This window comes from Eptesicus fuscus, chromosome 9, assembly GCF_027574615.1.
Source record: "Eptesicus fuscus isolate TK198812 chromosome 9, DD_ASM_mEF_20220401, whole genome shotgun sequence".
Lineage (NCBI taxonomy): Eukaryota > Metazoa > Chordata > Mammalia > Chiroptera > Vespertilionidae > Eptesicus > Eptesicus fuscus.
Genome location: NC_072481.1, coordinates 22,433,840 through 22,447,586, shown reverse-complemented (window position 1 = coordinate 22,447,586; position 13,747 = coordinate 22,433,840). Strand labels below are relative to the sequence as shown.

Here is a 13,747-nt window from a genome sequence, read left to right as displayed (position 1 = left end):
CAGTATAATTAACTTTTTTCCTTTTTGTGAGCTAAATAAAATAAGAGAGGCAATTACAGTATAGGAAAAGGTATCTGATATTTAAATCAGAAAACCTGGGTTTTCTTGGATAAACTGATAAATTGCTTTGATTCTTAAGTTCTGTTCTATAAAACAGACCTAAGCTGACCTGCGTGGCTCAGTGGTTGAGCATCAACCTATGAACCAGGAGGTCACAGTTCGATTCCTGGTCAGGGCACTTGCCCAGTTGCGGGCTCCATCCCCAGTGTGGGGTGTACAGGAGGAAGCTGATCAATGATTCTCTCTCATCATTGATGTTTCTCTCTCTCTCCCCCTTTCCTCTCTGAAATCAATAAAAAATATATTTAAAATAAATAAATAAATAAATAAAATAAAATGGAACTAATAGAGACTTACTTCATAGAAATGTTGAATTACTACTAGACATTGTTTCCAGATTTAAAAAAATATATACATGAGTTATCATTCATTACCTCTAATCGGTAAAAATATAGATTTTTAATTTTCTCCTTAAATATTAATACTTAAAAATTTTGTAAAAAACTATCTTTTAAAGGTAAGAACACCTTTCAAACTACAATGTATATTCTAGTATGATTATATAATATTGAACCATTTCTATATCTAAATAATTTAATTTGTAGGCATCACTTACAAAGGGAATAGAGATTAAAATCCTAGGGATTAAGGTTCCTATCACTCCACTCATCCCACCCAAACCAGTCCTTCTATATAATAGTTTAAGTATAAAGCATTTTAAAAACCAATTTTTAAAAAAAGAATGGTTGTTTATTGGTTTTTTTAAAGAGAGAGGAAAGGAGAGGGAGAGAGAAACATGCATGTGAGAGCAACACATCCATTGGCTGCCTCCTGCATGCCCCCCATATCCTTGGGTGAGGACTTAAAGAAAAAAAAAAAAAAAAGTCAATGAATGACAGGGAATCAAACCAGCAACCCCTTCGTACACCAGACGATCCCAACCAACTGAGCCACACCAGCCAGGGCAAAAAAACAATTTTTAAAAATGCCTTGATAAATTTTCTAAAGATTATCTCTTTGCTATGAGTACATGCCCACATAATAGTGAATAAGATGTGTTCTATTAATTCCTGCATCTTTAACAGATTATACTAATCAAGTACTTTTTAGAAAAGATTACAAATATCTCTGCTTCAATAAAAGATAACAGTAAACATAATGAGAATCATCATAAAGAACACCTGATACCACACTACACTGCAATACACAACTTCATACTTCATCTTCTATAGTTAATAGCTCCAGACTACTCTGCATTTTTTTGCCTTTACAGTTTTTTTTAAATTAAGTTTTACTATATTTCATTTACAAGGGTATTTATTGAGCAGTTGTATTGAGCCAGACATTATCTAACTCCTATGTGAAGATATGGTGCAAGCATGCACTCAAGGAGCTACTAGTATATTGGGACAGATAGACAAATGATATATAAAATAGCACAAAAGAGGCATCCTTGAAATACAAGAGTAATGTAATACTTTTGAAAAAGATACATATAAAGTGTTATGTAGAAATAGAAATGAAGAAACAATTATTTCAGACATTATGTGACATGAAAGGCTACCCAAAAGAAGATGACATTTGTACTGGACCTTAATAAGAATTTTCTAAAAGTTAAGGAGATAAAGAGGTGGGAAATAGTATGAATCAAGGTAATCCTATGTAATAAAGAGCTAATATGTAAATAGTCGTCTCACTCAGACACTTAACACTGGGGAGAGAGGAATGGGGACCAGCCAGGCACAAATGAGCTCGCAAGAGAGGAATGGGGACCAGCCAGGCTGCGGCCCAGGAGAAGGACAAGCCGCCCACCCTGGGGTCCCGGGTGCCAGCGAATGGGCCTGCACCTGTGGCCCGGGAGAGGGACAATCCACATGCCCCACGGTCCCGGGTGCCAGCGGCTGTGCCTGTGGCCCGGGAGAGGGACAAGCCGCCTGCCCCGCGGTCCCAGGCAAAGCCGCCCACCCACGGATGCCTGCGGCTGCAGTCGGCCCGGGTAAAGCCGGCCAAGGTACTGGGTGCCTGCAATTGGCCAGAGGAAGGAATTCTGGGTCCTAGGTGTGGGGCGAGGCAGAGGGGGTAAGGGGCAATCAGGCCAGCAGGAGAGCAGTTAGGAGTGATCAGGCAAGCAGGCAGAGGGGTTAGGGATGATCAGGCAGGCAGGCAAAGGTGGTTAGGATCGATCAAGCAGGCAGAGGTGATTGGGGGGTGATCAGAATGGCAGGCAGAGGGGTTAGGGGTGATCAGGCAGGCAGGCAGGTGAGCAGTTAGGAACCAGCGGTCCCAAATTACGAGAGGCAGTTAGACATCCCTTAAGGGGTCCCAGATTGCAAGAGGGTGAGGCCAGTCTGTGAGACCCCCCCCCCCGCCCTCACCGTGCATGAATTTCGTGTACCAAGTCTCTAGTGGAAGTATAAAACGTAACAAAAATGTAGGTATTTCTCACTGCTCTCAAGTATGCTCAGTGTCCAATTACATTATATCTTATTGTAGCAGAGTACATGTTATTCCAGAATAAGAAGCAAGCTCATTCAGATAGTAAAAATTCAGAAATGGTACAGAGAATCCTAAAACAGTTATTTCCTTGAGTGCCATTAATAAAGAAATCCAATTTTTCTAATAATACTAACAAAATTACCCTAAAAATTACCTCTTTTATGTAGGATTTGAAATACATATATATTTTTTTAAGAAGTTTTTACTGTATTTTAGAAAGAAGAGAGGAAGGGAGAAGGATAGGGAGATAGAAACATCAATGAGAGAGAAACATCGATCAGCTACCTCCTGCATGCCCCCTACTGGGAATCAAGCCCAAATCCCTGGGCATGTGCCCTGACGGGGAACTGAGCCAATGACCTTTTGGTTCACAGGTGGACACTCAACCACTGAGCACACCGGCTGGGCAGAAATATACTTTTTAAAAAACAAATCATTAGGTACCAATGACTGAAGAAACTAAAAATTAAATGATGATTAGCCAAAATATATTCAATTTTAGTTAAATCCAAGATACTAAAAGATATGGTAAATAAAAGATTAATAAAAATAAAAATGTTATTCCAAACGAATGAGTTTCTTTCAACCTAAATGCTGCTGCTATAAAAACAGCAGTAACTATCAGAAAGAAAATCTTTTCTAGTTTCACCTATTCAAACTAAATTGAAATCCTTCTTATAGGGATTGACTTACAAATAAAACCTGTTTAAATGTATGGATTATTGGAGAAAGGGAGGATAGCGCATGTGCCAAAATTAACCAGTTATGTGCCACTGAACAAATCTTTTAACTTCTTTGAATATAATTTCCTTTTTAGGTACAACCCAATTCAATAATTTGATAATCAGATAACTAAATTATCCCAGACTGCTATAATGACTGTGTAAATAACAGGGGGAAAAGGTAAAGTGGTGAAAAGGAGATGAAAGAGTAGTAGTTCAGGAATGGAAATTATATACAAAGAAAACCAAGACTGATCAGTGGCTGGGGACTGAGCCTTAGAAAGAAGTATTCTGTAAAATGAAGAGGGGGGGAAAAGAGAGAAAATGAAGAAGAAAGAGCTGAGGTGATAGGAAGGTAAGAATACCTGAAAGAAGAACTGAAAGGGGCAAATGAAAAAGAACAAGGAATTAAAAAAATAAATAAATAAAAAGCATAACAGAGTAAGTAAATGAAGAAGTACGTAAAACAAGTCAAGGAATGACCCCTGGTCAGGTGGCTCAATTGGTTGGGGCATCATCCTGTACACCAAAAGGTGGTGGGCTCAATTCCAAATCAGGGCACACACCTAGGTTGCAGGTTCGATCCAGGGTCAGGGTGTGTCCAGGCGGCAACAGAAAGATATTTTCTCTCTCACATCAAAGTTTCTCTCTCTTTCTACCTCTCCCTCCCTTTCTTCCTCCCTCCCTCCCTCCCTCTCTCTCTCTCTACCTCTTTTTAAAAGTCAATAAACATATCCTTGGGTGAGGATTTAAAGGAAAAAAAAAAGTCAATGAATGACAGGTTGAAAAAAAGAAGAATTGGATGGATAAGACTAAACAGCAATAAAAAATGTAATCTTAGGCCTAGATGGTTTGGCTCAGTGGATAGAGCGTCAGCCTGTGGACTGAAAGGTCCCAGGTTCTATTCCAGTCAAGGGCACATGCCCGGGTTGTGGGCTAGATCCCCAATAGGGGGCATGCAGGAGACAACCAATCAATGATTCTCTCTCATCATTGATATTTCTCTCTCTCTCTCTCCCTCTCTGAATCAATAAAAATATATATTCTTTAAAAATGCAATCTTAAAGAATAATTACATCACATAAGATCAAGACAGGTAAGATATGACATGTAGGTAAAAATGACCTATCACCAGAACACTAGGCAAACACCACAAACTAAATGAATATAATAAATTTAGATGAAAATCATAACATACAAGGTGGGGCAAAGGTCGGTTTACAGTCATGATTATGAGAAGCACAGTTTATTCTTGTATAATTATTTCTTAATTATTGTATTATTTTCCATATGAACAACTGTAAACCTACTTTTCACCCACCTTGTATGTAGACAAGAATTAAAAAACACAGAAAGAGGGTATACATTTTAAAATTTATCTGAGCCCATTTGGTTTGGCTCTGTGGTTGAGTGTCAACCTATGAAGCAGGTCATGGTTCGATTTCCCGGTCAGGGCACATGCTTGGGTTACAGGCTCCATCCCCAGTTGGGAATCGTGCAGGAGACAGCCGAACAACAATTCTCTCTCATCATTGATGTTTCTATCCCACTATCCCTCTCTCTTCCTCTCTGAAATCAATAAAAAAATTTTTTTAATTTATCTGAGTTTTCTATGGTCATTTTGAAATCCACTCATTATTTTAAAGAAGTATCTATGATTGTTATGAAAAGAGAAATATTGTTGAAATTTTAAAAAGTGCTGATCACCAAAGCAAGAAATCAAGAAATAATAGAAAGTTATGTGACATTATTTCATTGCAAAATAAGAAACTACAAAAATTATAACATTAAGTTGATTTAATCTTTGATGATTAATATACCAGAATATTACATTAGACATGTGGTATATTAAGTACTCATTTCTAAAAGCACGTTTCACAATTCAAACAGAATAAAGAAAGAAGTCTATCTCTGCTAATTAAACTTTAAACATAAAGAGATGTGCTTCCAGAAAAACACCTAACCATATTCAAATTATTTTTTTTTCTCTATATGCCTTTTTCCAACTGACCCAGAAGAGAAAGCATCTTTTTTCACAGATAAAGAGCTGCATCAATGTGAGGAACTATAAACACAAATATCTTAACTAATAAAGCATGATTTGCATAGGTCAGTGGTCGGCAAACTCATTAGTCAACAGAGCCAAATACCAAGAGTACAATGACTGAAATTTCTTTTGAGAGCCAAATTTTTTAAACTTAAACTATATAGGTAGGTACATTGTTATTAACTTAATTAGGGTACTCCTAAGCTGGCCTTTGCTAAAAACTCAAGGGGCCAAAGAGCCACATGTGGCTCGCGAGCCGCAGTTTGCCGACCACTGGCATAGGTTAATAATAGAAGCCAATGTGATTCTATTATTAGAACAAAGCATCATTCATCTTTTTCTGACTTATTGAAAATTTCTATCAATCGCCTTACAAAATTAGCCAAAATTAGTTCATATTATTCAAATATATCAGGATGTCCTTATAAGGTCTAAGGGCACACATACTTTTTTGTTGTTAAACACTGAAATGGGATCTCTGAAGTAATTCAGAGATATTGAATATATATAGACATACATACATATATTTGAATCCATGTAAAGAAGAAAGTATTAAATGAATTCTAATTATATAATAGGAAATACAACTTTAAATATTTGTTGGAATTAAGTATCTATTGCCTACAGTTACAACCAAAATATTTTGGCCATATAATACCCCAGAATGGTATAGTTTTTGTTTCATAAAGCATCTCAACTAACAAGGATGAAAAGATTGGTTTCAAAAACATCTCTAATATATAAAAAGCACATTATTTAAAGTTAAAAAGAAAGCTGAACACCTGCCATTCAGAAAAAAGAAAATCAACAACTTATCTGTTGGTACTAAATAATGTGGTATTTCTCAAAAACCATGGAAATGTAGAAAATTAAACAATAATACATGGATAAGAACCAAGTATCTTAAAAGAAAGGAAACAAATAAGATAATTTAGAATTTTGCTATACTTAGAGCAACTTGAACAAGTTTTCTTGGTGGGAGGAGGTGGTGGGCGGGCAGGTGGAACTGTATATCCAGTGAGGCACAGTGTAGAGCAGAAAAGCTGTGTAGACCCTTTCCTCTGATAAGCAGTTTGCCCCTTCTGTAGAATTTTTTTACAGCCAGAACAGGAAACTCGAATAGCTGTGGCTGGAACTGAAGGTAGCATTTTATTCATGCCAGATGATGCCAGAGGAGGTTGGAAGCCAGTAGTCAACTGTGGAGCTTTAAAAAAAATTTTTTTTGAAAAAAAAATGTTTTATTTTGACCATGAATTTTAAGTATGAATCTTCCTTTCTATTCTAGAACTGGACTTGAAACTCAATACTAATTATGCAATACGCAGTTAAAGCCATTCTAATTGGGCAGAAAAAAACTGCTTAGCTTACTAATACAAGTAGATACTTCTCACTCATATTGGTCAGAATAAATACATATAATCATTCAGTTCTGTATCTTACCAAGAGGACTGCCACTGACTGAAAACACAGCACTAATTTTCAGTTCCCCCTCCTGAGTTTTTTGCTGTTGGCCATGATTAAACTCCTTAAAAAAAAAAAAAAAGAAAAGAAATTAAAACACAGAGGAAAGAATAAATACAATGTATCTAAAGAAATCCAAACATTGAAGACATTTTACTATTGCTATTTTGGGGTAGAAAATGTTTATTTACAACATTAATAAAAAATAACAGCAGCAATATATAATTACAATAAGGATGTAAATTTGAATATGCTGAGAGAGTAAAAGGACAAATATGAAAGCAGTTACCTAATTAGCTTATAGTATGTACTACCAGATAATTACAAATCATTTTTTAATTCTTAATATAACAGTATTTTAAGTTGCTGTTTACCTATTATAAAAGTAATACACACCCACTATACAAAATTTAGACAAACAGGAATAAGAAAAACATTCTAATCATATTTCTATCACCCCAAAACAACCAGTTATTCTTTGGGTATATTTTTTTCTAGTCTTTCCCCCTCTTGCATTCAGAGGTTTTCTTTCTTTGTGATTATACTAAATACACCATTCTCATAAAATGATTTTTTTGACCACTTGAAACAACTGAACATTTGCATATTATTAAATACTAGGGGCCCGGTGCACAAAATTCGTGCACGAGGGAGCGTGTCCCTCAGCCCAGCCTGCACCCTCTCCAATCTGGGACCCCTTGAGGGATGTCTGAGTGCCCGTTTAGGCCCAATCCGGTGGGATCAGGCTTAAATGGGCAGTCAGACATCCCTCTCACAATCCAGGACTGCTGGCTCTCCAACCGCTCGCCTGTCTGGCAGCCTGATCACACCCCTGCCAGCCTGATCGATGCCTAACTGCTCCCCTGCCATCCCAATTGCCCCTAACTGCCCTCTCCTGCCAGTCTGGTCACTCCTAACTGCCCTCTCCTGCCAGCCTGGTAGCCCCTAACTGTCCTCCTCTGCAAGCCTGGTCGCCCCAACTGCCCTCACCTGCTGGCACAGTAACCCCTAACTGCCCTCCCATGACAGCCTGGTTGCCCCTAACTGTCCTCCCCTGTAGTCCTGGTCGCGCCTAACTGCCCTTCCTTGCCAGCCTGGTCGCCCCTAACTGCTCTCCCCTGCCGGCCTGGTTGCCCCTAACTGCCCTGCCCTGCTGGCCTGGTTGCCCCTAACTTAAGGTGACCAGACGTCCCGCTTTTGGCAGGACAGTCCCGATTTTTAACAATTTGTCCCGCATCCCGCAGCGTTTTAAAAAAGTCCCGATTTTTTTAAAGAATGCATGACAAGCTAGGGAACGGCGGGAGAACGGGAAGGGAATATACGGTTTTCGGCGGCCATGTGGCTATTTAGCCAGGATAAATAATGCACTAAAAATTGTGGAATACGCGCTGTCCTTACCAGGAACTAATGCTGCGACTGAACGTGTTTTTTCTACGGTAAATAAAGTGTGGACATCAGAAAAACCACAATTAAGTGTTGAGACTTTGAAAGCCATTTTATGTGTGAAATATAATTTAACAAATTCTTGTGAAAAATTTCATGACCTTTTAAACAAGGACAGCAATCTACTAAAAAAAATTCACTCAAATGAGAAATATGCCAAAGAATAAAATAATACTACACATATTTTTTTATTTATTATATTTGTAAATTGTACTTATGTTGAAATTTTAAAAAACATATTACAATACTATGTCTGCGTTATATGAAAATTTTTCTTGCTCCATATAGACCAAATTTTTAATCAAGAAACCCCTATCCCTCCCCCCCCCCCCCCGGTCAATGGTGTCCTGCTTTACCAATGTTAAAATCTGGTCACCTTACCCTAACTGCTCTCCCCTGCAGTCCTGGTTGCCCCTAACTGCCCTCCCCTGCAGCCTGGTTGCCCCTAACTGCTCTCCCCTGCAGGCCAGGTCCCCCCCAGCTGCCCTCCCCTACAGACCTGGTCCCCCCCAATTGCCCTCCCCTGCAGGCCTGGTCCCCCCCAACTGCCCTCCCCTGAAGGCCTGGTCACCCCCCAACTTCCCTCCCGTGCCGGCCATCTTGTGGTGGCCATCTTGTTTCCACATGGGGGCAGCCATCTTTGACCTCATGGGGGCGGCCATCTTGTGTGTTGGAGTGATGGTCAATTTGCATATTACTCTTTTATTAGATAGGATTACTCCACATCTAGTGGTTAAGCATCAGTGTTTTTTAAGTTGGAGTACAAGAGTCCTTGAGGTCTATAGATATACTCTGGGGAGTCTAAATTCTAAAAGAATTTTTTAAAACTGTGTTTTATTTCAATGACATTTTTAGTGAATGTAAACATATTTTAAGTCATAAATAACCAAATATAACTGAGTTATACTACAAGTTTTCATTGCTGTTGTTTACTTCCATAATTATATTATTGCATTGTGAAACCAAAAAGTGGTAGATTAATTCATTGTTTATCACACTCAACTTGCAAAAATTCTACAAGACTTCTTATTCTTGGAATTCTCAGGTAACTCCAACATACTCCCTTTCTTTGTGGTAAGGGGTATCTGTACATTACCTCAAGTTTGAGAAATACTGATGTATTTTAACAGGTGTAACTGATTATACAGGAAAGAGATTGGGTTGAAGTGAGAGAGGCACTTGCCTTGGGCATAAAATTAAAGCACCAAAAATACCAGTAATCAAGATAAAAAATTATGTTAATGCAATATTCTTTAAAATAAAAAATGCAAAATCCATGATGAATAAAATACCAAAACTTTAAATAAATAAGGACAGGATCAGTATTACTGATTTTTCCTTTGGACTCAGGCTCCATTTTAATGGCCTGGCATGAATTGAGTTACATAACCCCAACCCAGTGTCATTCCATTTTTTTCATACATTCCATGAAGAACATCTTTGTGAATACTCAAATTCTCATTTTTAGGATTAACTCCTAAAGAAATTATCCTTATAGTGGAATTACTAAGTAAACAAATACATAGTAAAGGTTCCTGATACGAAATGACATTATTTAAAAACAAACAAACGAGTATCACTTAATTATATTTGTTCTAGTAATTTATGAAAAAAGCCATTTAAAAGTCTTTTCCCCACTGGTGTTTCAATTTGCAATTGTTTTCTAATATCTATTTATAAAAAAGTATACTGTAACAGTATTAGTCCTCTGTAACATGTTATCACCATATTCTTATTATGTACTTTGAGTTAAAATTTTATGTACTTAAGTTTCCATTTTTATGCCAAACTGCTAACATAAATTATCTTTGTGATTCCTCCTATTTCTTACAAAGTTCTACTTCTGCAACAAAACTCTAAGAATGTTTACAATACAGTTCTTTAATCCAGATGTCAACAAACTTTATCTGCAAAGGGTCAGATATTAAGTATTTTTAACTTTGCAAGCCATACTATCAGAACCACTCCACTTTGCCATAGTAGAGCAAAAGCATCTAGAAATCTTATGAAAATGAATGAATATGGCAATGCTCCAATAAAACTTCATATAAAAAAACTGTGTGCAAGAAAAAAAAGCAAAACAAGACGGAAACACAGAGAACAGGCTGGGTTTAGCCCATTATTGATATTTTGCCAGCCCCTACTTTAAATCCACCTGGTATTTATTTATTTTTATGTATAATGGGCATTTTTCTTTCTTTTTTCTCTGAATAGCTGGTGAATTCCTTCCATTCATCATTAATATATCTAATTCTTTTGAATATGTCTTCTTTGTGGCGATCCATTCTGTATCATTATTACCCTCACTAACCTTATAAAATCACACTGTCCTAATGAAAATAATTGTGGAATGTTTGACCAATTATTAAGAGTTTGCCACTATCTACCTATTTTTAGAACAAATGTGTAACGTGGTATGTGCATGCCTGTTTACTCCTTCAAAACATCAGAAACTATTGATATTTTCATCAGAATTATATCCAACCTATACCTTAATTGGAAATAACTGATATCTGACTTTTTAAAAAGAATCTCACCATTTACTGGTTTCATCTAACATAGTACATTTTAGTTGCTTTGCTACAGAAAATAGTGTATCTTTTTATTATATTATCTGAGAAAAAATGATTTATAGAATATTGCTAACTTTTATTTAACTAATATTCAACTACCAAGTCTATTAAACTTTCATGACTCATACTAATCCTATCTAATAAAAGAGTAATATGCAAATTGACTGTCACTCCAACACACAAGATGGCCGCCCCCATGTGGTCAAAGATGGCTGCCCCCATGTGGACACAAGATGGTCGCCACAAGATGACCAGCAGGGAAGGGCAGTTGTGGGTGATCAGGGCCTGCAGGGGAGGGCAGTTAGGGGTGACCAGGCTGGCAGGGGAGGGCAGTTGGGGGCACCAGGCCTGCAGGGGAGGGCAGTTGGGGGGGACCAGGCCTGCAAGAGAGAGCAGTTAGGGGTGACCAGGCCTGAAGGGGAGGGCAGTTAGGGGTGACCAGGCCTGCAGGGGAGGGCAGTTAGGGGAGACCAGGCCTGCAGCAGAGGGAAGTTGGGGGGGACCAGGCCTGCAGGCGAGAGCAGTTGGGGGGATCAGGCCTGCAGGGTAAAGCAGTTGCGGATGACCAGGCCTGCAGGGGAGGGCAGTTAGGGGTGACCAGGCCCTCAGGGGAGGGTAGTTAGGGGCAATCAGGCCAGCAGGGGAGCAGTTAGGCGTCTATCAGGCTGGCAGGGAAGTGGTTAGGGGGTGATCATGCTGGTAGGCAGGTGAGCAGTTGGGAGCCAGCAGTCCTGGATTGTGAGAGGGATGTCCAACTGCCCATTACCGGGATTGGGCCTAAACGGGCAGTCAGACATCCCTCGAGGAGTCCCAGATTGGAGAGGGTGCAGGCTGGGCTGAGGGACACACACACACACACACACACACACAAACACACGTGCACAAATTTTGTGAACCGGGCCTCTAGTTCTCTAATAAAGATCCTTATCAGCAAATGATGATAATTGTCTCCCCTTTTCCATTATTTCTAATTTCTTTAACATGTATTGGGGCAACATCCAAGAGTTAAATAACAATGATGAATCAGTAATTTCTGTTCTTTATGAATTAACAAGTTTCCATCACTTTAGTTTTAATTCAATGACTGTTATTGATCTGAAGTAGGTATTTCCTTACCACGATCAAGAGAGTATTACAAGAAATGCATAGTGAATTACATGAGATGTCTTCTGGCATCTATATATCTATCTATATAGCCTTACTTGACCTGTTGGTGAAGTTATATATTAAAAGATTTTCTAACATTGACCAATCTTGACATGCCAATGTTATATACCACAATGTAAATTTTAAGTAAAACCATTATTTTTATCTCAGAAAATTCCAGATAAAAATCAATACTTATTGGCATATTTTAATGTTCTCCCATCGGCTCTTTCTCGCTGTCAGTAACAATTATTCCAAATTTCTGATACATTCTGTAAGCCTCAAATATACATTACTCATGTAACACAATAAAATAAGTATATATCTTAAGTACTCCACTTCTTCACCTCACAATGCCTTCAAGGCAGAATCATGTTATTTTAAGATTCCCCTGATAAGAACTAAATTTACAAATTTAATGACAAACTAATGACTAATAATTTCAGAAGTGAAAATCTGATTACCCAAAAGCTTCCAGAAGTAGAAAAACAGGTTCAAAACAAAACAAAATCCTTCACCAATACTTTTAACTTCACTTTGTTTACCAAAAAGGAAGATCCAGATCACTATTCCAAGAAAGTATTTTAGAAATGAAGAACCCACTTCCTCCTATAGCCCAGTTAACTGATATGACTAAAAAAAGGCCCCAAAATTTAATTACTGAATTCTGACTTCCAAGACTATGTGACTCATTATTGTGACAAATAATTTGCCTTCCCATTCTAATTCATTTATTTCAATGAAACAATATAAATTAGCTCTTTCATTATGGGCAAAAAGAAAAGGTAAAAAATTGATTTTAATGTAACATTTATTGATTTTCCAATTTTTAGAACCTATCAAAAACAAAATGGAAAAATGGAGTTATCTGGCTCTTTAAAGTTTCTATTTTAAAACCTTCTGTAGACTATTTTTTTTTAATTAAACAAGTTTTATTTACAAAAAGATTGGTAGACTAATGAAAGTAAGACCTTGTGGCCCTAGACTGGCTCCTTGTATAATTAACTTATCCTCTAGAACCTGTTTCCTCATTTACAAATAAAGTTAGTATCATCTACTCTGGCCTTCTGAAATAAGATGAAACAACACAGCACACATAAAAATTTCTTGTAACTGTAAAAAATACTACAGAAAATACTATAGTGACATGCAATGGGATTTGAATGAAGAAATATGACATGTAATGGGATTTGAATGGAAATGAAACTGGGAGGCCAACTGATGTTATACCAGTAACAGAAACAGAATGATAACTGACAAATCCAGAAAATTGTAACACAAGAAATAATCAAGAGCAAATAAATAGAAGCAGTGAAATTCATAAACACACATTTTAGTACTTTAGTGATTTACATGGAAAGTAAAGAAGTTAAAACCAAATGAATCAGACAAGGAAAATTATAGAGTGAGCTGAAAGCAAAACTACAAGTTAAGCGAAGAGAAAAGCCAAGGGAGGTTTTGACAAGGTGCCATGAGCTAAAGCTATGATCTTATTAAATCATGAGAAAAGCTACTACTAGTAACTAGTAATTAATGATCAAAAATAAAATCTATCAGCATTTTATGAACCTCAGGTTAATAGTACTCTTTTAGTTATAATACATTTGAACTCCCTTTTCCAGTCTATGGGAAATGAGTAAGAGTGATAAAGCTGATCCTACTTGTAGTAATATATTCTAAGAAGTCTGAAACACCAATCAAAGAATATATGCACCCTGCACCCCTATGTTCAATGGCAGCATTATTTGCAATAGCTAATATCTAGCAACAGCCCAAGTGCCCATCAGTAGATTGACGGG

The 13,747-nt window shown here is 37.5% G+C and overlaps 1 protein-coding gene across 4 annotated transcripts in view; it reads right to left on the bottom strand.

Moving 5' to 3' along the window:
• ZMYM4 (zinc finger MYM-type containing 4) overlaps positions 1-13,747 on the bottom strand; it is a 134,884-nt gene that overhangs the window by 45,583 nt on the left and 75,554 nt on the right. For all 4 annotated transcript variants that reach the window (XM_054720520.1, XM_054720523.1, XM_054720521.1 and 1 more), the window contains exons 6-7: positions 6,766-6,850; positions 6,274-6,529 (exon numbers count right to left, since the gene is read on the bottom strand). In XM_054720520.1, the coding sequence (XP_054576495.1) occupies positions 6,274-6,529; positions 6,766-6,850 (341 nt within the window). The remainder of the gene's footprint in view (positions 1-6,273; positions 6,530-6,765; positions 6,851-13,747) is intronic.